Source organism: Somniosus microcephalus, chromosome 6, assembly GCF_052327205.1.
Source record: "Somniosus microcephalus isolate GS21.2 chromosome 6, FLI_Smic_1.0, whole genome shotgun sequence".
Taxonomy (NCBI): domain Eukaryota; kingdom Metazoa; phylum Chordata; class Chondrichthyes; order Squaliformes; family Somniosidae; genus Somniosus; species Somniosus microcephalus.
The window spans coordinates 167,701,292-167,717,237 of NC_140992.1; the positions used below are offsets into that span (position 1 = coordinate 167,701,292).

General features: G+C 49.0%; 1 protein-coding gene across 1 annotated transcript in view; it reads right to left on the minus strand.

The window, feature by feature from the left end:
• The window catches only part of necab2 (N-terminal EF-hand calcium binding protein 2), a 908,814-nt gene that overhangs the window by 86,813 nt on the left and 806,055 nt on the right, over positions 1-15,946 (minus strand). Inside the window, exon 6 of the mRNA XM_085992018.1 lies at positions 3,351-3,487. Coding sequence (XP_085848144.1) covers positions 3,351-3,487 — 137 coding nt within the window. The remainder of the gene's footprint in view (positions 1-3,350; positions 3,488-15,946) is intronic.

Here is a 15,946-nt window from a genome sequence, read left to right on the forward strand (position 1 = left end):
ACTTCATTCCCATGTGAAACTTCACATAAGTTACGTGAAGAAAAGTCGCTGTGAGATTTCCTGTTCTTTTTGACAGGACTTTATGGTGTGAGTATTGGATTAGATAGGCAGAAAGCTGAATGTGCAAAGGAGCTGATAAAGGGACAGAGGCTCATGTAAGAAGCAGTTTTGTCTTCTTTATTTTGATGCTGTGTTGTTGCTGGTTTTTATTTAGATTTGCAGGCCTTGAGTTGTGCAGATTCAGAGCAGGTCTGAGGGGCAACCAGAAGATTGGAGGAGTCCACCGTGCTTTGCACCCAATTCCTTCTGCCCCAATTTTCAACCTGGCTGCATTTTTTGTATGATTGCCAGGGTCTGAGAACTCAACAACAACAACTTGTATTTATATAGCGCCTTTAACGTAGTAAAACTTCCCAAGACGCTGCACAGGAGTATTTCAAGACAAAAAAAACCTGACACCGATCCACATAAGGATAAATTAGGGCAGGTGACCAAAAGCTTGGTCAAAGACGTAGGTTTTAAGGAGCGTCTTAAAGGAGGAAAGTGAGGTATCGAGGTGGACAGGTTTAGGCAGGGAATTCCAGAGATTAGGGCCTAGGCAACAGAAGGCTCGGCCACCAAAGGTTGAGCGATTATAATCAGGGATGCTCAAGAGGGCAGAATTAGAGAAGCACAGATATCTCGGGGGTTTGACTTGCTGTCATAGTACCTGTGAAGGAGGAGATAAAAATGACTCCATTTACCAATGCTTTTCAACATTCACCTTCATGATATTCCGCCCCGCCGAGTCCTCATGCCCTGGCACCAAACGGGACAATCCACTCCAATATGTCAGAACCTCATTCAGGCCCCAGAAATTTCAGAAGAGGTAACAGTGCGGGGCTGGAAGAGAACCACTACAGTGGAATCTCTGGCTACGACTGGATGGTGAGGGCAATCCAACTCAGCTGGACAATGGAGGAGAGGCGGTGGAGGAGGACGCAGCAGAAGGCCAGTTACTAGAATCGAGACAACCCAGCAGAGAAGACAGTCTCAGAGAAAGAAGCAGGGATGTTGGAAGTCCAGGAGATGGGAAGTTACATTTGAGCAGTTTTGAAAAGAAAGAACAAGTAAGGTCGGACGTTGAGTCTCAATGAGCAGCCAGCGATGGGATCGTATCAGGGATAAGGTGCAGACGTCCTGCCAAGACCCAGACAAGGCGGTTTTGGCCTCACCAGTGTTAAGCTGCAGGAAGATCTAACTCAGAAGCAGCAGCATTCAACAGAATATCAAAGTAGATCTTTCAGGAAGCGTCATGATTTGGAACCTCCGAGAATCTTCTCATCTCTGCTACTCATATCAAAGCCAAAAGGTCTAGCACCTCCCACTTTTTAGCTTAGCATCACTCTGTCCCAAGTCATACAAAACCATACAGCCAAATCATTGTGGCCGTATGCTGGATGTAAATGAGCTGTGTCCTTTATTAAGTGTCAGTTTGACACAGCCTACATCAGAACTTTATAAGGAACAAGAAAGATGTCATCGCGCTCACTCACTCTAACAGGGCAGGTGTTACCGGCACTATTGCGGACACTCCTGAGCGAGGTGGGAGCTGGCAAAGCTGCTGCAAGGAGAGGAGAGGAGAGGGCAGGGCCCAGTGATGGTCCTCCCTGTTCCTGAAGATAATGGAATAAGGCTGGAGGACATCAGACCCACCCTACAACCTACAATGGTCATCCCTGGCTGACTGAAAAGTGACTGACAGATAGTGGGTCTCCTTGTGAGACAGGGCAGTCTACAGCCATGATGGAAGAAATGCAGATCTAAGGGCTGTTTAACACTGCCAGCATCCCAAAATGGTGGGCCCGAGGGGATTGATACCCTATTGTTGATTGTTTTTTTTCCTGCCCTCCTTTCCCAAAGGCGCTGAGTTTTACAGGCAGCAGTTCCAAGGTGACAGCGACATCTAGTATCTCAATCAAGAGGCCTTTCCTGACGTGTGAGCCTAGGCAGTGAGACAAATGGCTATCCAACTGTGGGGAGCATCACAACTGAGCCTGATCCTGCCCTCAACCTTTGTGAACACAGACGCATTTTTTGAGCTTTGGGTAGCGCTCTGGCTAACACCACTTGTAAGTCCCATACTTTGCACAGATCTGGCTCTTTCTGGTCTGAACTACTCACTCCGACACCAGGAGGCGCCGCTGCTCATGAGGCCATCTGGGAAACCCAATAAACTTCTGCTTTAAAGCAATAAACCTCCGTGGGATGGCAAGTTATTCAGCTTCTTAATTGCTGGTGATTGCTTTTCCAAACCTTTCCCACTCTGACAGAGCAAAGGAAGAGTCGTGAATTCCCATCGAACACTGCTCGGCAAAGAGAAGAGACAAGCAATCTATCTTCATGAGCAAATATCTGAGTAAATCAGCTGTCTGATAAATCAAGAGTGAAAACCTTCCCTGAACCACCTGGCTGTTGCTAAGCAACAAACATCCACCCTTCCCCCCCCCCCACTCATCTAGAATTCTAAGAATAATTATGAAGTCTGCTTGCACGGTATTATTGGTCTCTCAGCCCATCCCTGTTCAAATATCCTCCCATCGTCATCAGGCAACAATTGACTTTACCTTAGGAGTCAGGGGAAGCTAAAAATACCTCAGAGAAACCCAATTTCAAGCACAGAAACATTAGAAACAAGAGTAGGCCATTCAACCCCTTGAGCTTGTTCTGCCATTCAATTAGATCATGGCGGATCTGCACCTGAACCCCAAAGATCCACCTTTACTCCATATCCCTTGATACTCTTACCCAACAAATATCCAGTGACCTTGAGGCCCATAGTGCAGCACAGTGGCCAGGCATACAGGAGTGGGAGAGAAGTTGAGGTAAAGGAAAAGCAGTGATCAGCGTTTTGGTCTATAGATTGAGAGACCTAAAGGAATTCCAGGACTAGATTTTCACTTTGACCACCTAGGTTGAGGGCAGAAAGGAAAACTATCATGGGAAGGGCAAGATTTCAACCTTACCTGGCTGGCAGAAACCAGGTAGTTGGGCAGTTTAAAATGCCCTGGAGCCACCAAATCCCGCCATTCACGATTTTGTCCAGCCCTTCTGAGCAGGCAGCAAGAGTAACCGCCCAAAGCCAGCGGGGTCGTTCATTACATAAGCATGCCGGGTCCCACTGATGGCAGTTTTAACTCAGGTGGGGGTGGAGAAGCTGCCAAGGCGAGCCAGGACAGAAGAGAATCAGCCCAGGAAGAGGCCAAAACAGGTGAGTGTTTTTCATACATAAAAGGGACCATGACAGTATTCGAAGAGATAGGGTGATGGCCTGGCCAAGATTTATAATTCAGAAGAAGAGGTCTACGTACCCTGTCTGAGTGGTCTGACCGTCTATGGCATCGACTGCACTTTCCACAGAGGTCAGCAGGGACTGAATCTGGCTGGCTGTCTCCTTCAACAGGAACCGGGTCACAAACTGGTCCAACCTTGTCCCACTCTCATATACCTGAAGAGCAAAGGTCAAGCAAACCCTTTAAAAAGCACACTGAAATAATCAACATGAAATTTTGGATCTTTTTCTATTTTTCTTCTTTTTTGTAATATTTATTAATTAATTTCCTATTGTATTTATGATTCTTAATCTTCCTTATAAGCCTCGCATTTGGAACTTTATCAGATGCCTTCTGAAAATCCAGGTCATTCTTTCTACCGGCTAGTCTCTATGCATTTGTTTATTTAACTTCCTTCAAAGAGTTCCAGTGGATTAGTGGGGCATGACTTACAGCTCTTAAATCCACACTAGCTACTCATTAGGCCATCTGTGCTTTTGAGAGCATCTGAATATTAATGGCATCCCATAAAATTATTGATTTGTTTCCTTGCTATGAGTTTAGTTTGGCAGGTCTGTAATTCCAGAGTTCGTGTCTCTCTCCTCTTTGAATATCATTTCCTACAGCATTCATTCTGCTCCTAAAACAGGTGTTTGCAGTCACTAGATCCCTTTGATAATAAATACCCTGATACTTTTCTCCATTCATTAGTTTTAATAAATCCCTAAAGGCAACAACATGGGAAGGGGTTATGGTCTATTGGGATTCTATACAATGTGAGTGAATGGGAAGGGGCTTGGTGCAATTCAATTCTATACAATGAATGTGACTGGGATGCAGTTTGATCCATTGGGTTTCTATAAAATGAGAGTGAATGGTACGGGGATTAGTCCATTAGATTCTTAAACTCTTCTCCTCTGCCCCCTCCGCCCTCAACTCCAACAAGTGCGAGGAGTTCATCAACTTCTTTGTCACTAAGATTGAAACCAAATGTTCAGCTGCCTCTGCCGCTTCCCGCTCTTCTCCTAGCCCACCGGGCCAAACTTACCCTAAGGTTCTCCCTGCACCCCCCATCCTAGCCCTGAACTTGCAACTTTCTCTTGTTTCTCTCCTGTGCCCATTCATGCCCTCTCCGAGCATGGCTTGTTCCATGAGACCCACCTCATGCTCCCTCGACCCTATTACCAACAAACTGCTGAGCACACAACTTCCCTTCCTGGTCCCCAAGTCAGTTGATGTTGTTAAAGGTTCCATCTCCTCAAATACTGTCCCCTCCCCTTCAAATCTGCCGTTATCACACTCTCCTCAAAAAAACCACCCTTGACCCCTCTCTATTGTAAGAATTCGTAATAATTTACAGTTCTGAAGATTAATTTTTTTGATTAAAGAATCCCTGGGCGTTGTGCTTTTAAATTTCCAGGGATAAAAATGGCTGTCACACCACATGGCCGAAGACAAAGGACTTAGAAAGCAGCTTTCTGTGTCTGGAAGTAAGGTTCAATGGAGCTGCCAATCAAAGGGGTGTCCCCACCCCCCCTGCAGCAGGACAATCAATGCCTGTTTACAAAACATTCTACAATGTTGACTCTAAGATCGAGTGCTTGAAACTGCCAGCATGAACAAAGGAACTTTGTTTGCTAAGCACTCAAGACTGTCAATCAATTGTGGTTCCAGATGACCACAGGACAATGCTTTGTTTACAAAGCAATTGAATGCTATTAGCATTTGTTTGTATATCGAGTGGATACATCTAAACTGCAGAAGAGACTTTTGGATCTTGAATGGGAACCGTTTAAGAACTGAATGGGTTTAAATCACCTAGCATTCTGGACAATAGAGCAGTTGTATTTCCCTTTTGTTTCAGCCCAGGGAGCTCCGGAAGACACATTAACCCAGTCCAACCACTCTGAGTTAGCAAATCACAGCTTTCTCTTGTGTATTGGACCCTTTGGGTGGGAATTTTGCACACAGCCCTTGCAAGACAGAATGGCAGGGGGCTCACCAGGTATTTAAGATAGCTGCTGAGAAGCTATCTCTCTCTCTTTTTGCTTCCTGGGACCAGAGGTGAACAGGGTGTTCTGACTCCTCGGCAAGGCAACCTAGCAGCAGTTTGGGGTGGTGATTTAAGGGTAATTGCTAAGATTGTTTAAGTAACAATGGAGCCATTTTATCCCTCGTTTTCGCCGTCTGCAACCCCCTGTTATATAGTTTTACTGTAATTACTGTGTTCGTGTGGTATAGTTTATTCTTTTGATTGTAGTTTATTTAGGTAATAAAACTTGATTTTTCTCTCATCCAAACCACTTGTCCATTTTAATATAATTAATTATAAGTTCCTCCACTCAGAACTGAAGGAGGGGTAACGATTCGAAACTGCTGTTTGTAAATTGGTTTAGAGTGCAGCAGCAAAAGCCTGCTGACCAGGTGAATTACCATAAACCAGGTAAAAGGTTGGAATTGGTCAGAGCTCAGAGGCAAAGGCTGCTGGCCAGGTAAATTACCATAAACCAGTTAAAAGATGCCCCCCTTACACTATCCTTGCAAACAATCGCCCAATCTCCAACATCCCTTTCCTCTCCAAAGTCCTTACATGTGTTTTCCGCCTCCCAAATCCGTGTCCATCTTTCCTGCAACTCCATGTTTGAATCCCTCTAATCAGGTTTCCACCTCTGCCACAGCACTGAAATGGCCCTTATCAAAGTCACAAATGACATCCTATGTGACTGTAACCATGGTAAACTATCCCTCCTCATCCTTCTCGACCTGTCTGCAGCCTTTGACATGGTCGACCACACCATCCTCCTCCAACGCCTCTCCTCCGTGGTCCAGTTGGGTGGGACTGCACTCACCTGGTTCCATTCCTATCTAGTCATAGCCAGAGAATCACCTGCAATGGCTTCTCTTCCCGCTCCCACACCATTACCTCTGGCTTCCCCCAAGGATCTATCCTTGGCTCCCTCCTATTTCTCATTTACATACTGCCCCTCAGTGACATCATCCAAAAACACGATGTCAAGTTCTACATGTACGCTGATGACACCCAGCTCTATCGCACCACCACCTCTCTCTATCCCTCCTCTGCATCTGACTTGTCACCTTGCTTGTCTGACATCCAGTATTGGATGAGCAGACATTTCCTCCAATTAAAAATTGGGAAAACCAAAGCCATTGCCTTTGGTCCCCACCACAAACTGCTCCCTAGCCACCATGTCCATCCCTCCCCCTAGCCATTGTCTAAAAGTTGAACCAGCCCCATTCACAACCTCACCGCCCTACTTAACCAAGCTGAGCTTACGTCCACATATCCACCAAGACTGCATACTTCCACCTCCGTAACATTGCCTGTCTCCACCCACCTCAGCTCACCTGCTGCTGAAACCCTCCTCCGTGCCTGTGTTACCTCCAGACTTGACTATTCCAACACTCTCCTGGCCGGCCTCCCACCTTCCACCATTCATAAATTTCAGCTCATCCAAAGCTCTGCTGCCCGTGCCCTAACTCGCACCAAGTCCCGGTCACCCATCACCCCTGTGCTCGCTGACCTACATTGGCTCCCGGTCCAGCAACACCTCAATTTTAAAATTCTCATCCTTGTGTTCAAATCTCTCCATGGCCTCGCCCCTCCCTATCTCTGCAGCCTTCTCCAGCCCTACAACCCTCCGCGATCTCTGTGCTTCTCCAATTCTGGCCTCTTGCGTATCCCCAATTTTCATCGCTCCTCCATTGGCGGCTGTGCCTTCAGCTGCCAAGGTCCTAAATTCTGGAATTCCCTCCCTAAACCTCTGCCCTTCCACCCCTCTCTCCTCCTTTAAGACGCAGCTTTAAACCTACCTCTTTGACCTGTCCTAATATCTCCTTACGTGGCTCGGTATCAAATTTTATTTGAAAACACTCCTGGACGTTTTACAACGATAAAGGTGCTATAGAAATGCAAAGTTGTTGTTATTGAATGGTAATGGGGTTGATTCATTAGGATACTATATAATGGGACTGAATGGGAAGTGGTTTGTTCCATTGGAATTCTATAAAATGGGAGTGAATAGAAACTATTATTATGCCATAATATGGGAATACAAGGGATAGAGTTGGGTCAATTGTAATGGGGGAGAGTTGATCTTTCGGGATTGTATGCAAGGGTTAACATGTCATCAAGATGAAGTCTGTGTTCATGTGGAGTCAGCTATATATATACCGGGATATAAGCTATTAAGCTGGGCTATAGTTTACTCAGATATCTAGTAGAGGTTTAAGAGAATCTCAATGTGAGGCAGACTGACAGAAATTATCTTACCTGATTCTGACAACAATTTGTTCTGCATTCTAATGGATGTCAAACTTTGCTCAGCTCAGCGAAGTCTAATGTTTCAATTCATGTAAAACCTCTACTAGATATCTGAGTAAACTAAGCCCAGCTTGATAGCTTAATTACTAATTATTACATTGTTAATTACCACATTAGAGGCAAGCGCACAGGGAGATTTCCTTTACTTATCACTTTCAGTAAGTGGAATTACACTGGGGATTTTGGGAATTCATCACGGGAAATCATGAGTTGGATGAGACTGTGAGGGAGTGAAGAGAAAATACAATAGGGAATTAGAAAGAAAGAAAGAAAGAAAGAAAGAAAGAAAAAGAAAAAACTGAGTTGCATTTATATGGCGCCTTTCACAACTTCAGGCTGTCCCAAAGTGCTTCACAGCCAATGAAGTAATTTTGAAGTGTAGTCACTGTTGTAATGTAGGGAAACGCAGCAGCCAATTTGTGCACAGCAATACGATTAACTAGTATTGGTCAGGACACCAGGGAAAACTCCCCTGCACTTCTTCAAAAAGTGCCTTGCGATCTTTTATGTCCACCTGAGGAGGCAGACTGGGCTTCAGCTTGACATCTCATCTGAAAGACGACACCTCTGACACTCCCTCAGTACTACATTAGATTGTCAGCCTGGATTAAGTGCTCAAGTCTCTGGAGTGCGACTTGAACTCACGACTTTCTGACTCAGAGGCAAGGATGCTACCACTGAGCAAAGGCCAAAATAAGCCAAAGGGAAAGACAAGAGATGGGAAAAGTAACATGCACGCATGGCTAACACAGGGCCTCATACCACAATTATTTCACTGAAGCTGTATTCCCTTTGTATTGGTGCGGTGATCAAAGGTGACATAACAAAGTCCATTAACATCCATGATCACCAAAACAAGGACTCAGTCTTATTGACGATTCACTCAATCTTTTTTAATCAAGAGCTTAAAACCCTTCAACTTCTCCTCAATTACCCATCTCCCCAAGGTCAAGCCTCCACCAATAAGGCTCTCGAGTCATCTGGTTGGATGCCCAGCAATGCCTTTACCAAGTTTGTTTCTACTCTCTGGCGAGGAAGAGCCAATCTCCACCCCTCCCCACCTTTACCATTCAACAGTGGCATTGTAGACACTGGTAGTTGAATCCTTACTGTGTGCCCGATAAACATTTACCTTGGGCACAATCAGAAGAGATGCAGCTCCGTGGGCCAAGTGCAGCTTTCCTACTCAGCTGAAGAGAGGAGCACTTGAGCTATAAAGGGCCAAGTCTGTGACTCAAGTATGCACACACTCAAATGAATGAAATGTGGCGTGCACTTCTCTTAGGGGGAGAAATTCGGTATCGCTCTGTTTAGGGCGTAAGTATCGGCCGGGCGCAAAATTTTCGCCCGGCGCAAATTATCGCCACTTACTGGTAAATTGGCCTGCGTCGCCCCAGGAGGTGCTTGGAGCGCTAAAACAGGCGCTGCACGACTGTCTTAAGGCACTAAGCCAGAGGAGCGAGGCGCTACCTCCGAGGGCGGGCGCAGCGCAGGTGCAGCCAGTTAGCGATTGGACACAGACACACTGGCGCCGGTCAGTTCTTAAAGGGGAGGGTCGATCTGGAATTGCAGCCACAACCTACGCTTCGGAGCCCTGAATCTCGGCCTGGACAGACCTGTTGGCACATCCTTAAGCCAAGGACCATGGAGAGGGCCAGGGAGCGAATGCAGCGGTTCAGCGAGGGGGCCTTGGAGGTTCTGGTTGGAGCGGTGGAGTGCAGGCGATCTCTCTTGTACCCGGACAGTGGCAGGAGGCTGCTGCCCAGCGAATATCGAAAAGCTTGGAGGGAGGTGGCTCACAGAGTTACCTCCAGCAGCATGGTGCCTAGGACCCCTGTGCAATGCAGGAAGAAGTTCAACGACCTCACTCCGGTCGTCAGGGTGAGTGCCCTTTTCAGAATCCTCTTCATCCCTGCATTTCGACCTCACTTTATGGCCAAAGGATCCTGAAAGCCCCAATGCCCAGCCCTCATCCAGCACCTATGGTCCTTTCAGGAAACTCACACGCACATTCAGCACTTTACACACTGTAAGGGCTTATCGACCATGGGAGGCTTTGCAGCCAAGGTCAGGGCTGCACACTGTAAGAGCTATTCGACCATGGGAGGCATTGCAGCCAAGATCAGGGCTGCACACTGTAAGGGCTATTCCACCATGGGAGGCATTGCAGCCAAGATCAGGGCTGCACACTGTAAGGGCTATTCCACCATGGGAGGCATTGCAGCCAAGATCAGGGCTGCACACTGTAAGGGCTATTGAACCATGGGAGGCATTGCAGCCAAGATCAGGGCTGCACACTGTAAGGGCTATTCCACCATGGGAGGCATTGCAGCCAAGATCAGGGCTTCACATTGTAAGGGATATTCCACCATGGGAGGCATTGCAGCTAAGATCAGGGCTACACACTGTACTCAGAGCCTGTCCTTTCTCTTGCAGGGCAAGCTGGCGCATAACAGGAGGCAGCAGCAACGGACGGGGGGAGGCCGGCCTCACCTTCAAGCCCTGACAGATCTGGAGCAGCGAGTCCAGTGGATTATGGCAGGCCGGATGATTGGCCCCGTCGCCACTGGAGATGCCGACCCCGTTATGGACAGCAATGGTAAGGTCATCACCTTTTTGACCTCTCTCCTTCCATTTGTTCCTCACACCAGCATCCTTTGCCAACTTCGAGCCAAATCAGTACATTGCAGCACTCATGCCTCCCTTGCTGCCACCCTGTCCTCACACTAAAGCCACTCTTGTACCTCCCTGCTTTCAGATGCTGATTCGCCAGGTGAGGAGGCGGGCCCTCAAGCTGCCACGGTGAGTGATTCTGAAGGCGACGACGAGGAGGAAGCCGGACCATCAGTGCCACCCTCAGCCGAGGCAGCCCATGGCCATAATGGGGACTCGTCTTCCCTGGAGGGGAGCGGGGGGGAATGGTCTGATGAAGGTGAAGCTCCAGGACCCAGCGGGCTGCAGCAGCGCGAGGGGGGTAGGGAAGCTCGGCGGCCTTCTCCCCGGAGGGAGAGTCTGGCCTCGAGTCCTGCTACAGTGGGCGCAGAAGAGGTGCGGCTCCTCGCTGAAATGAGCGCCCAGGCGGAGCACAGGCACACTGAGCTCATGGCTGCAGTGGCAAGGATGCCTGAATCCATTGAGTCACTGGCAAGGAGTGCCCAGGACTTCGGCGCAGCACAGGCAAGGAGTCTCCGGGACTTCGGCGCAGCACAGACGGCTGCCACGCAATTGCTTAGTGCTGCAATGCAGTCAGTGGCTGGTCTCATGCAGACGCAGATTAAGGCCACACGAGCACTGACTGCTGTCACCCTCGCTGGATCGGGCAGGATTCGCCGGAGCCCTCAGCGCGCCGCAACAGGCCAGCAATCTGTGCTTCAGTAGATTGCTCCGCATGCTGCAGTGCTGCCCCGTGGGAGTGCCAGTGTGTCGGCCGAACAGGGAGTTGCTGTCCTCTCTCACGATGACAGCATTCCTGCTGCCAGCACTGTCACTTCTCCACTGCAGCTGCCACCACCTGTAGGACAGACTGGTGCCGCCCATGCAGAGTTGGAGCAGTCAGCAGCTGGGCCCTCCAGGCCCAGAGCTGGTCCAGGCCATCCCTCAAGGGCATCTGCAGTCTCAGTTTCTGACACTCAGCAGCCTTCCCCCAGCCTTGCTGCAGCCACTGGGGTCCCATTGCGGAGGAGCTGCAGGGTGGGAAGGGGACAATCTCGCAAGCGAAGCAGATCACCCGCGAAGGGCAAAAAGTAGGAGGTGTGGCAAAATGTTGTTAATTGTTTAATTGAAGGCCACGGATCGTGGTCATATTTTTGTTACTGTTTTGGTCATTGTCTCCAGGTTGTGAGAGCCAGTTATGTGACTGACTGTTTTTTTGGGGGTTTCTCTCTGTTACTTTGTCATGCGGGAAGGGCATATAGTTTGTTAAATAAAGAAGTGTCTTTATTCAGAATGTGCATGTTTGCTCTTTGAACTATTTGTTGCCTTGACCAGCTTAGGGGTTGCGGCACGGTTCCATTCATGTTCTTTGAATGGCAGAAGACATTTCCTCAGAGGGGGCCTAGAAGCGACTTGCTATAAGCCGCTGACGGACAGCCCTTACACTTTGTGCCTCCCTCCCGTCTTGGTGCTTCTGCTCCTCCTCCTCCTCCTCCTCCTCTTCTGCTGGTGCTCCAATGTCTGGTGGCAGTGGCTGAGTCCTGAGGATTGCCAGATTATGCAGCATGCAGCACACAACAACGAAATGGGAGACTCGCTCAGGTGAGTAATGAAGGGCTCCTCCGGAATGGTCCAGACAGCAGAACCGTTGCTTGAGCATGCCGATTGTGTGCTCAACGATGTTCCTGGTAGCTTAATGGCTCTCATTGTATCGTTCTTCTGCAGGGGTGCTGGGCGCACAGAGCGGGGTCATCAGCCAGGTCCACAGAGGATAGCCCTTGTCCCCAAGAAGCCAGCCTCCTGGGTGAGCCGGGGCCTCAAAAAGGTTTGCCACAGAAGTCTGGCGCAGGATGAAGGCGTTGTGGCTGCTGCCTGGAAAGTAGGCATTGACAGCAACTATCAGCTGTCTGTGGTCACAGACCAACTGGACGTTCAACGAATGGAATCCCTTCCGGTTGCGGCAATCCTCGACATTCTCTTGCGGCGCCCGCAAAGCCGCATGCGTGCAGTCAATGGCGCCCTGGACCATGGGCAAGCCCGCTATTCTTGCAAAGCCCATTGCGCACTCTTGCTGCTTGTCCGGGGTCATGGGGAAGGAGATGTACTGACGTCTCCTTTTAAAGAGGGCATTCGTGACTTGACGGATGCAGCAATGCACCGCAAACTGGGAGATATTGGCAATGTCCCCAGTAGCGGATTGAAAGGAGCCGGTGGCATAGAAGTTGAGAGCCACTGTTACCTTCACTGCCACCGACAGAGATGTCCTGCTCCTCAGTTGAGGCTGCAGATCTGGCTGAAGCAGGTGGCAGAGCTCAGTGACCACCTCCTTGCTGAATCGCAGCCTCCGAAAACACTGCTCCTCATACATATTGAGGTATGAGAACTGTTGGCGGAAAACCCTGGGACAGTAAGGTCTCGTGTGCCGACACCTTGTACAAAATTAGCACATGCTAGCAGGGCTGGGGTTATTGTCTCTGGCCAGTCAGAAGCCTCTGAGCTGCTCCAGGGACCGCCTTGCGGTTTTGAAGCGCTCCCCTATTCCTGAGTTCTGACCACCAGACTTATTCGGTAGCGATGTAGACAGAAAACAACGTAACTCGTGGTTTGGGTGCAAAACAGAGCAGCATTTATTGAAAACAAAAGGAACAACTTAAAATAATCAATATAGCTCTTATGCCTGGTACAGCACTTTTGCTTAACGCAGTACACTTAGTGTCCACTAGAGGGTTCCCTGCTCAGTGCAACACTCCTTTATTTTAAATCCAACACTTTAAAAATAGAAACACCTTGCTCACTACAGCACCTCTAGCTTAGTGGCTTTTACTTAAAAACAGCACTTTAATACAGCTGTACAGTGTTCACTGAAGCACTTCTCTGCTTAGCGCAACACTCCTTTAAATACAATACTTTAATATTGAAGCACAGCGTTCACCACAGCACTTCCCTGCTTGGTGCAACACTCCCTTTTAATACAGTTACTTTAAAAATAGCTACACAGCGTTCACCACAGCACTTCTCTGGTAGGTGTAACACCCCTTTTAATACAGTTTTAAACACAGTACTTTAAAACAGCTACACAGTGTTCACCACAGCACTACAGCTTGATGCAACACCCCTTTTAATACAGTTTTAAATACAGTACTTTAAAACAGCTACTCCTTTTAATACAGTTTTAAATACAGAACTCAGTGTCCAACTGAAGCACTTCCTCTGCTCAGTGCAACACCGTCTTACTTAAATAGGGGAGGAGAAATGGACACAATGAAGGAAAATCGACTAAAATCACAGTTCTAAAGAAATTCCCACTTTACTCCCACCCCTATACCTATCCTAAGTTGCCTTGTGGAAGGCCAGAAAAATATATGCTCACCACTGGAAATGCCTGCTCCGTGCCCTGTGAACTTAGACCTTCACTGCCCCGAAGTAAAAACACCCCAGTGTTTTAAAAGTAAACTGCTGGTGTTTCACTCCTTCAGGCAGGCTCCCACGCTGTAGAGGGACACGGAGGCAAGGCCAGAGAGAGAGAGAGCTTCTGGGAAGCTATCTTTTATACCCCCATTTGGGGCCCGCCGAGATCCGGAGGTATCTGGGCTAAAACAAAAGGGATCCAACTGCCCCATTGTCCAGTAATGGGTTTGGATGAATCACCCATTCATTTTAAACTGTTCCTTTTCTCAGTTTAAATGTCTCTACAATTGTCTGTGCTGAGCCTTGAATAAAGCTGCAGATTAAATGTGTCTTCATTGTGTGTGATGGGCGATTGAACCATTTCCATTCATGATGGGTTTTGAATGGAGCTGTCCTGGTTTGATAAAAAAAACATGTCTTTCTGTGATTACTATGTAAACAGCTTGGGAGGCTAGTGTAAACAGAAGCCAATTGTTCTTGTGGTCAGGCTGAAACCACAGTCAAGTGGTTAATCCTTTGTGCAAACATCTTGTAGCAGTTTCTGTAAACATATCGATTATCTGCTGCAGGGTGGTGGGAACTCCCTTTGATTGAACCTTTCTTCCACAGACACAGAAAGCTGTTTTCCAAGTCCTTTTGTCTTCGGCCATGCGGTCTGATGGCCATTTTGATCCCTGGATTTTTTTTTAAAGGAAAATCACCCAGGGATTCTTCAATCAAAAATTAATCTTCGGAGCTGTAAATTATTGTGAAATCTTACAGCCTGTTGGCCCTCCTCCATCTGGCCATGATTGGCACTCTCTCTCTGCGTCTCTGTGCCCTCTCAATGTAATGGAGAAGCCCAACATTCCCATCCATTGCAGCCCCCATAGTATGTGGCCACTCAAAGTGATGCCGGTGAAAAAGCAAAGCAACTACAAAGTTCTGGTCAGAAGCCAAAAGTACCTCAGCGAGCGCTGACTCAATGCAGAAAGCTCTCTCCCTTTGTCTCTCTGCAAATCTCTCTCTCTCTCAGAAGGAGTGGTCCAAAAATGGCTACCACAAAGAAGACAGGAAGAGCCCCCTTTAAATAGCGCCCCCCCCAGCCCCACAGCGACTGGGAACCATTCCAGTCAACCAGTTGTTGGGAGCGACAGGTGGAAAGGAGGGGGGCGCCTCTGAATTTCCGGTCCGGGGCGCCCCAAGGGTGTTGCACTCTGAAATTACATCAGGATCTGCGTGCGCAGCTGAGCGGGCGTTGCTGTTTAGCGCCACCGCTAAATGTCTGCTCAATTTCGCGAGAGGCGCAGGTCTTGCCGTGCCCGGGCACTAGCTGGCTCGCGCCCAACTTATCGCCCTCTTAAGGCGCTAATGGGTGGCGCAATCAACTGAATTTCTCCCCCTTAGACTTCAGGTCACACACAGGCTCAGACTGTGATTTCTTACATAATGAGAGCACCAGGACTCGGAATAGAGCCCACAAACCAAATGTGGGTTTGCTTCCGTTTATCAACCTGGTACTACAACTCTTCCCTCCCCCAGTCGCGCTCTCTCTTCCCTCCCCCAGTTGCGCTCTCTCTTCCCTCCCCCAGTCGCGCTCTCTCTTCCCTCCCCCAGTCACGCTCTCTCTTCCCTCCCCCAGTCGCGCTCTCTCTTCCCTCCCCCAGTCGCGCTCTCTCTTCCCTCCCCCAGTCGCGCTCTCTCTTCCCTCCCCCAGTCGCGCTCTCTCTTGCCTCCCCCAGTCGCGCCCTCTCTTCCCTCCCCCAGTCGTGCTCTCTCTTCCCTCCCCCAGTCGCGCTCTCTCTTCCCTCCCCCAGTCGCGCTTTCTCTTCCCTCCCCCAGTCGCAGGGGGAGGGAGAGATTGCGGGGGGAGAGAGAGATCGCGGGGGAGAGAGAGATCGCGGGTGAGAGAGATCAAGGGGGAAAGAGACCCTGAGGGGAGTGAGAGATCTCGAGGGGAGAGAGAGATTGCGGGGGAGGTGGAGATCGCGGGGGGAGAGAGATCGCGAGGGGAGAGAGAGATCATGGGGGGAGAGAGAGATCACGGTGGGGAGACGACAGGGGAGAGGTAGATCATGGGAGGAGAGCGCGATCTCAGGGGAGAGAGAGATCGTGGGGGAAGAGAGAGATCGCGGGGGAGAGAAAGATCGCGGGTGAAGAGTGAGATTGCAGGGGAGGGGGAGATCGTGGGGGAGGGGGTGATCACAGGGACAGAGAGATCGCAGGGGGAGAGAGAGATCGCGGAGAGAGAGAG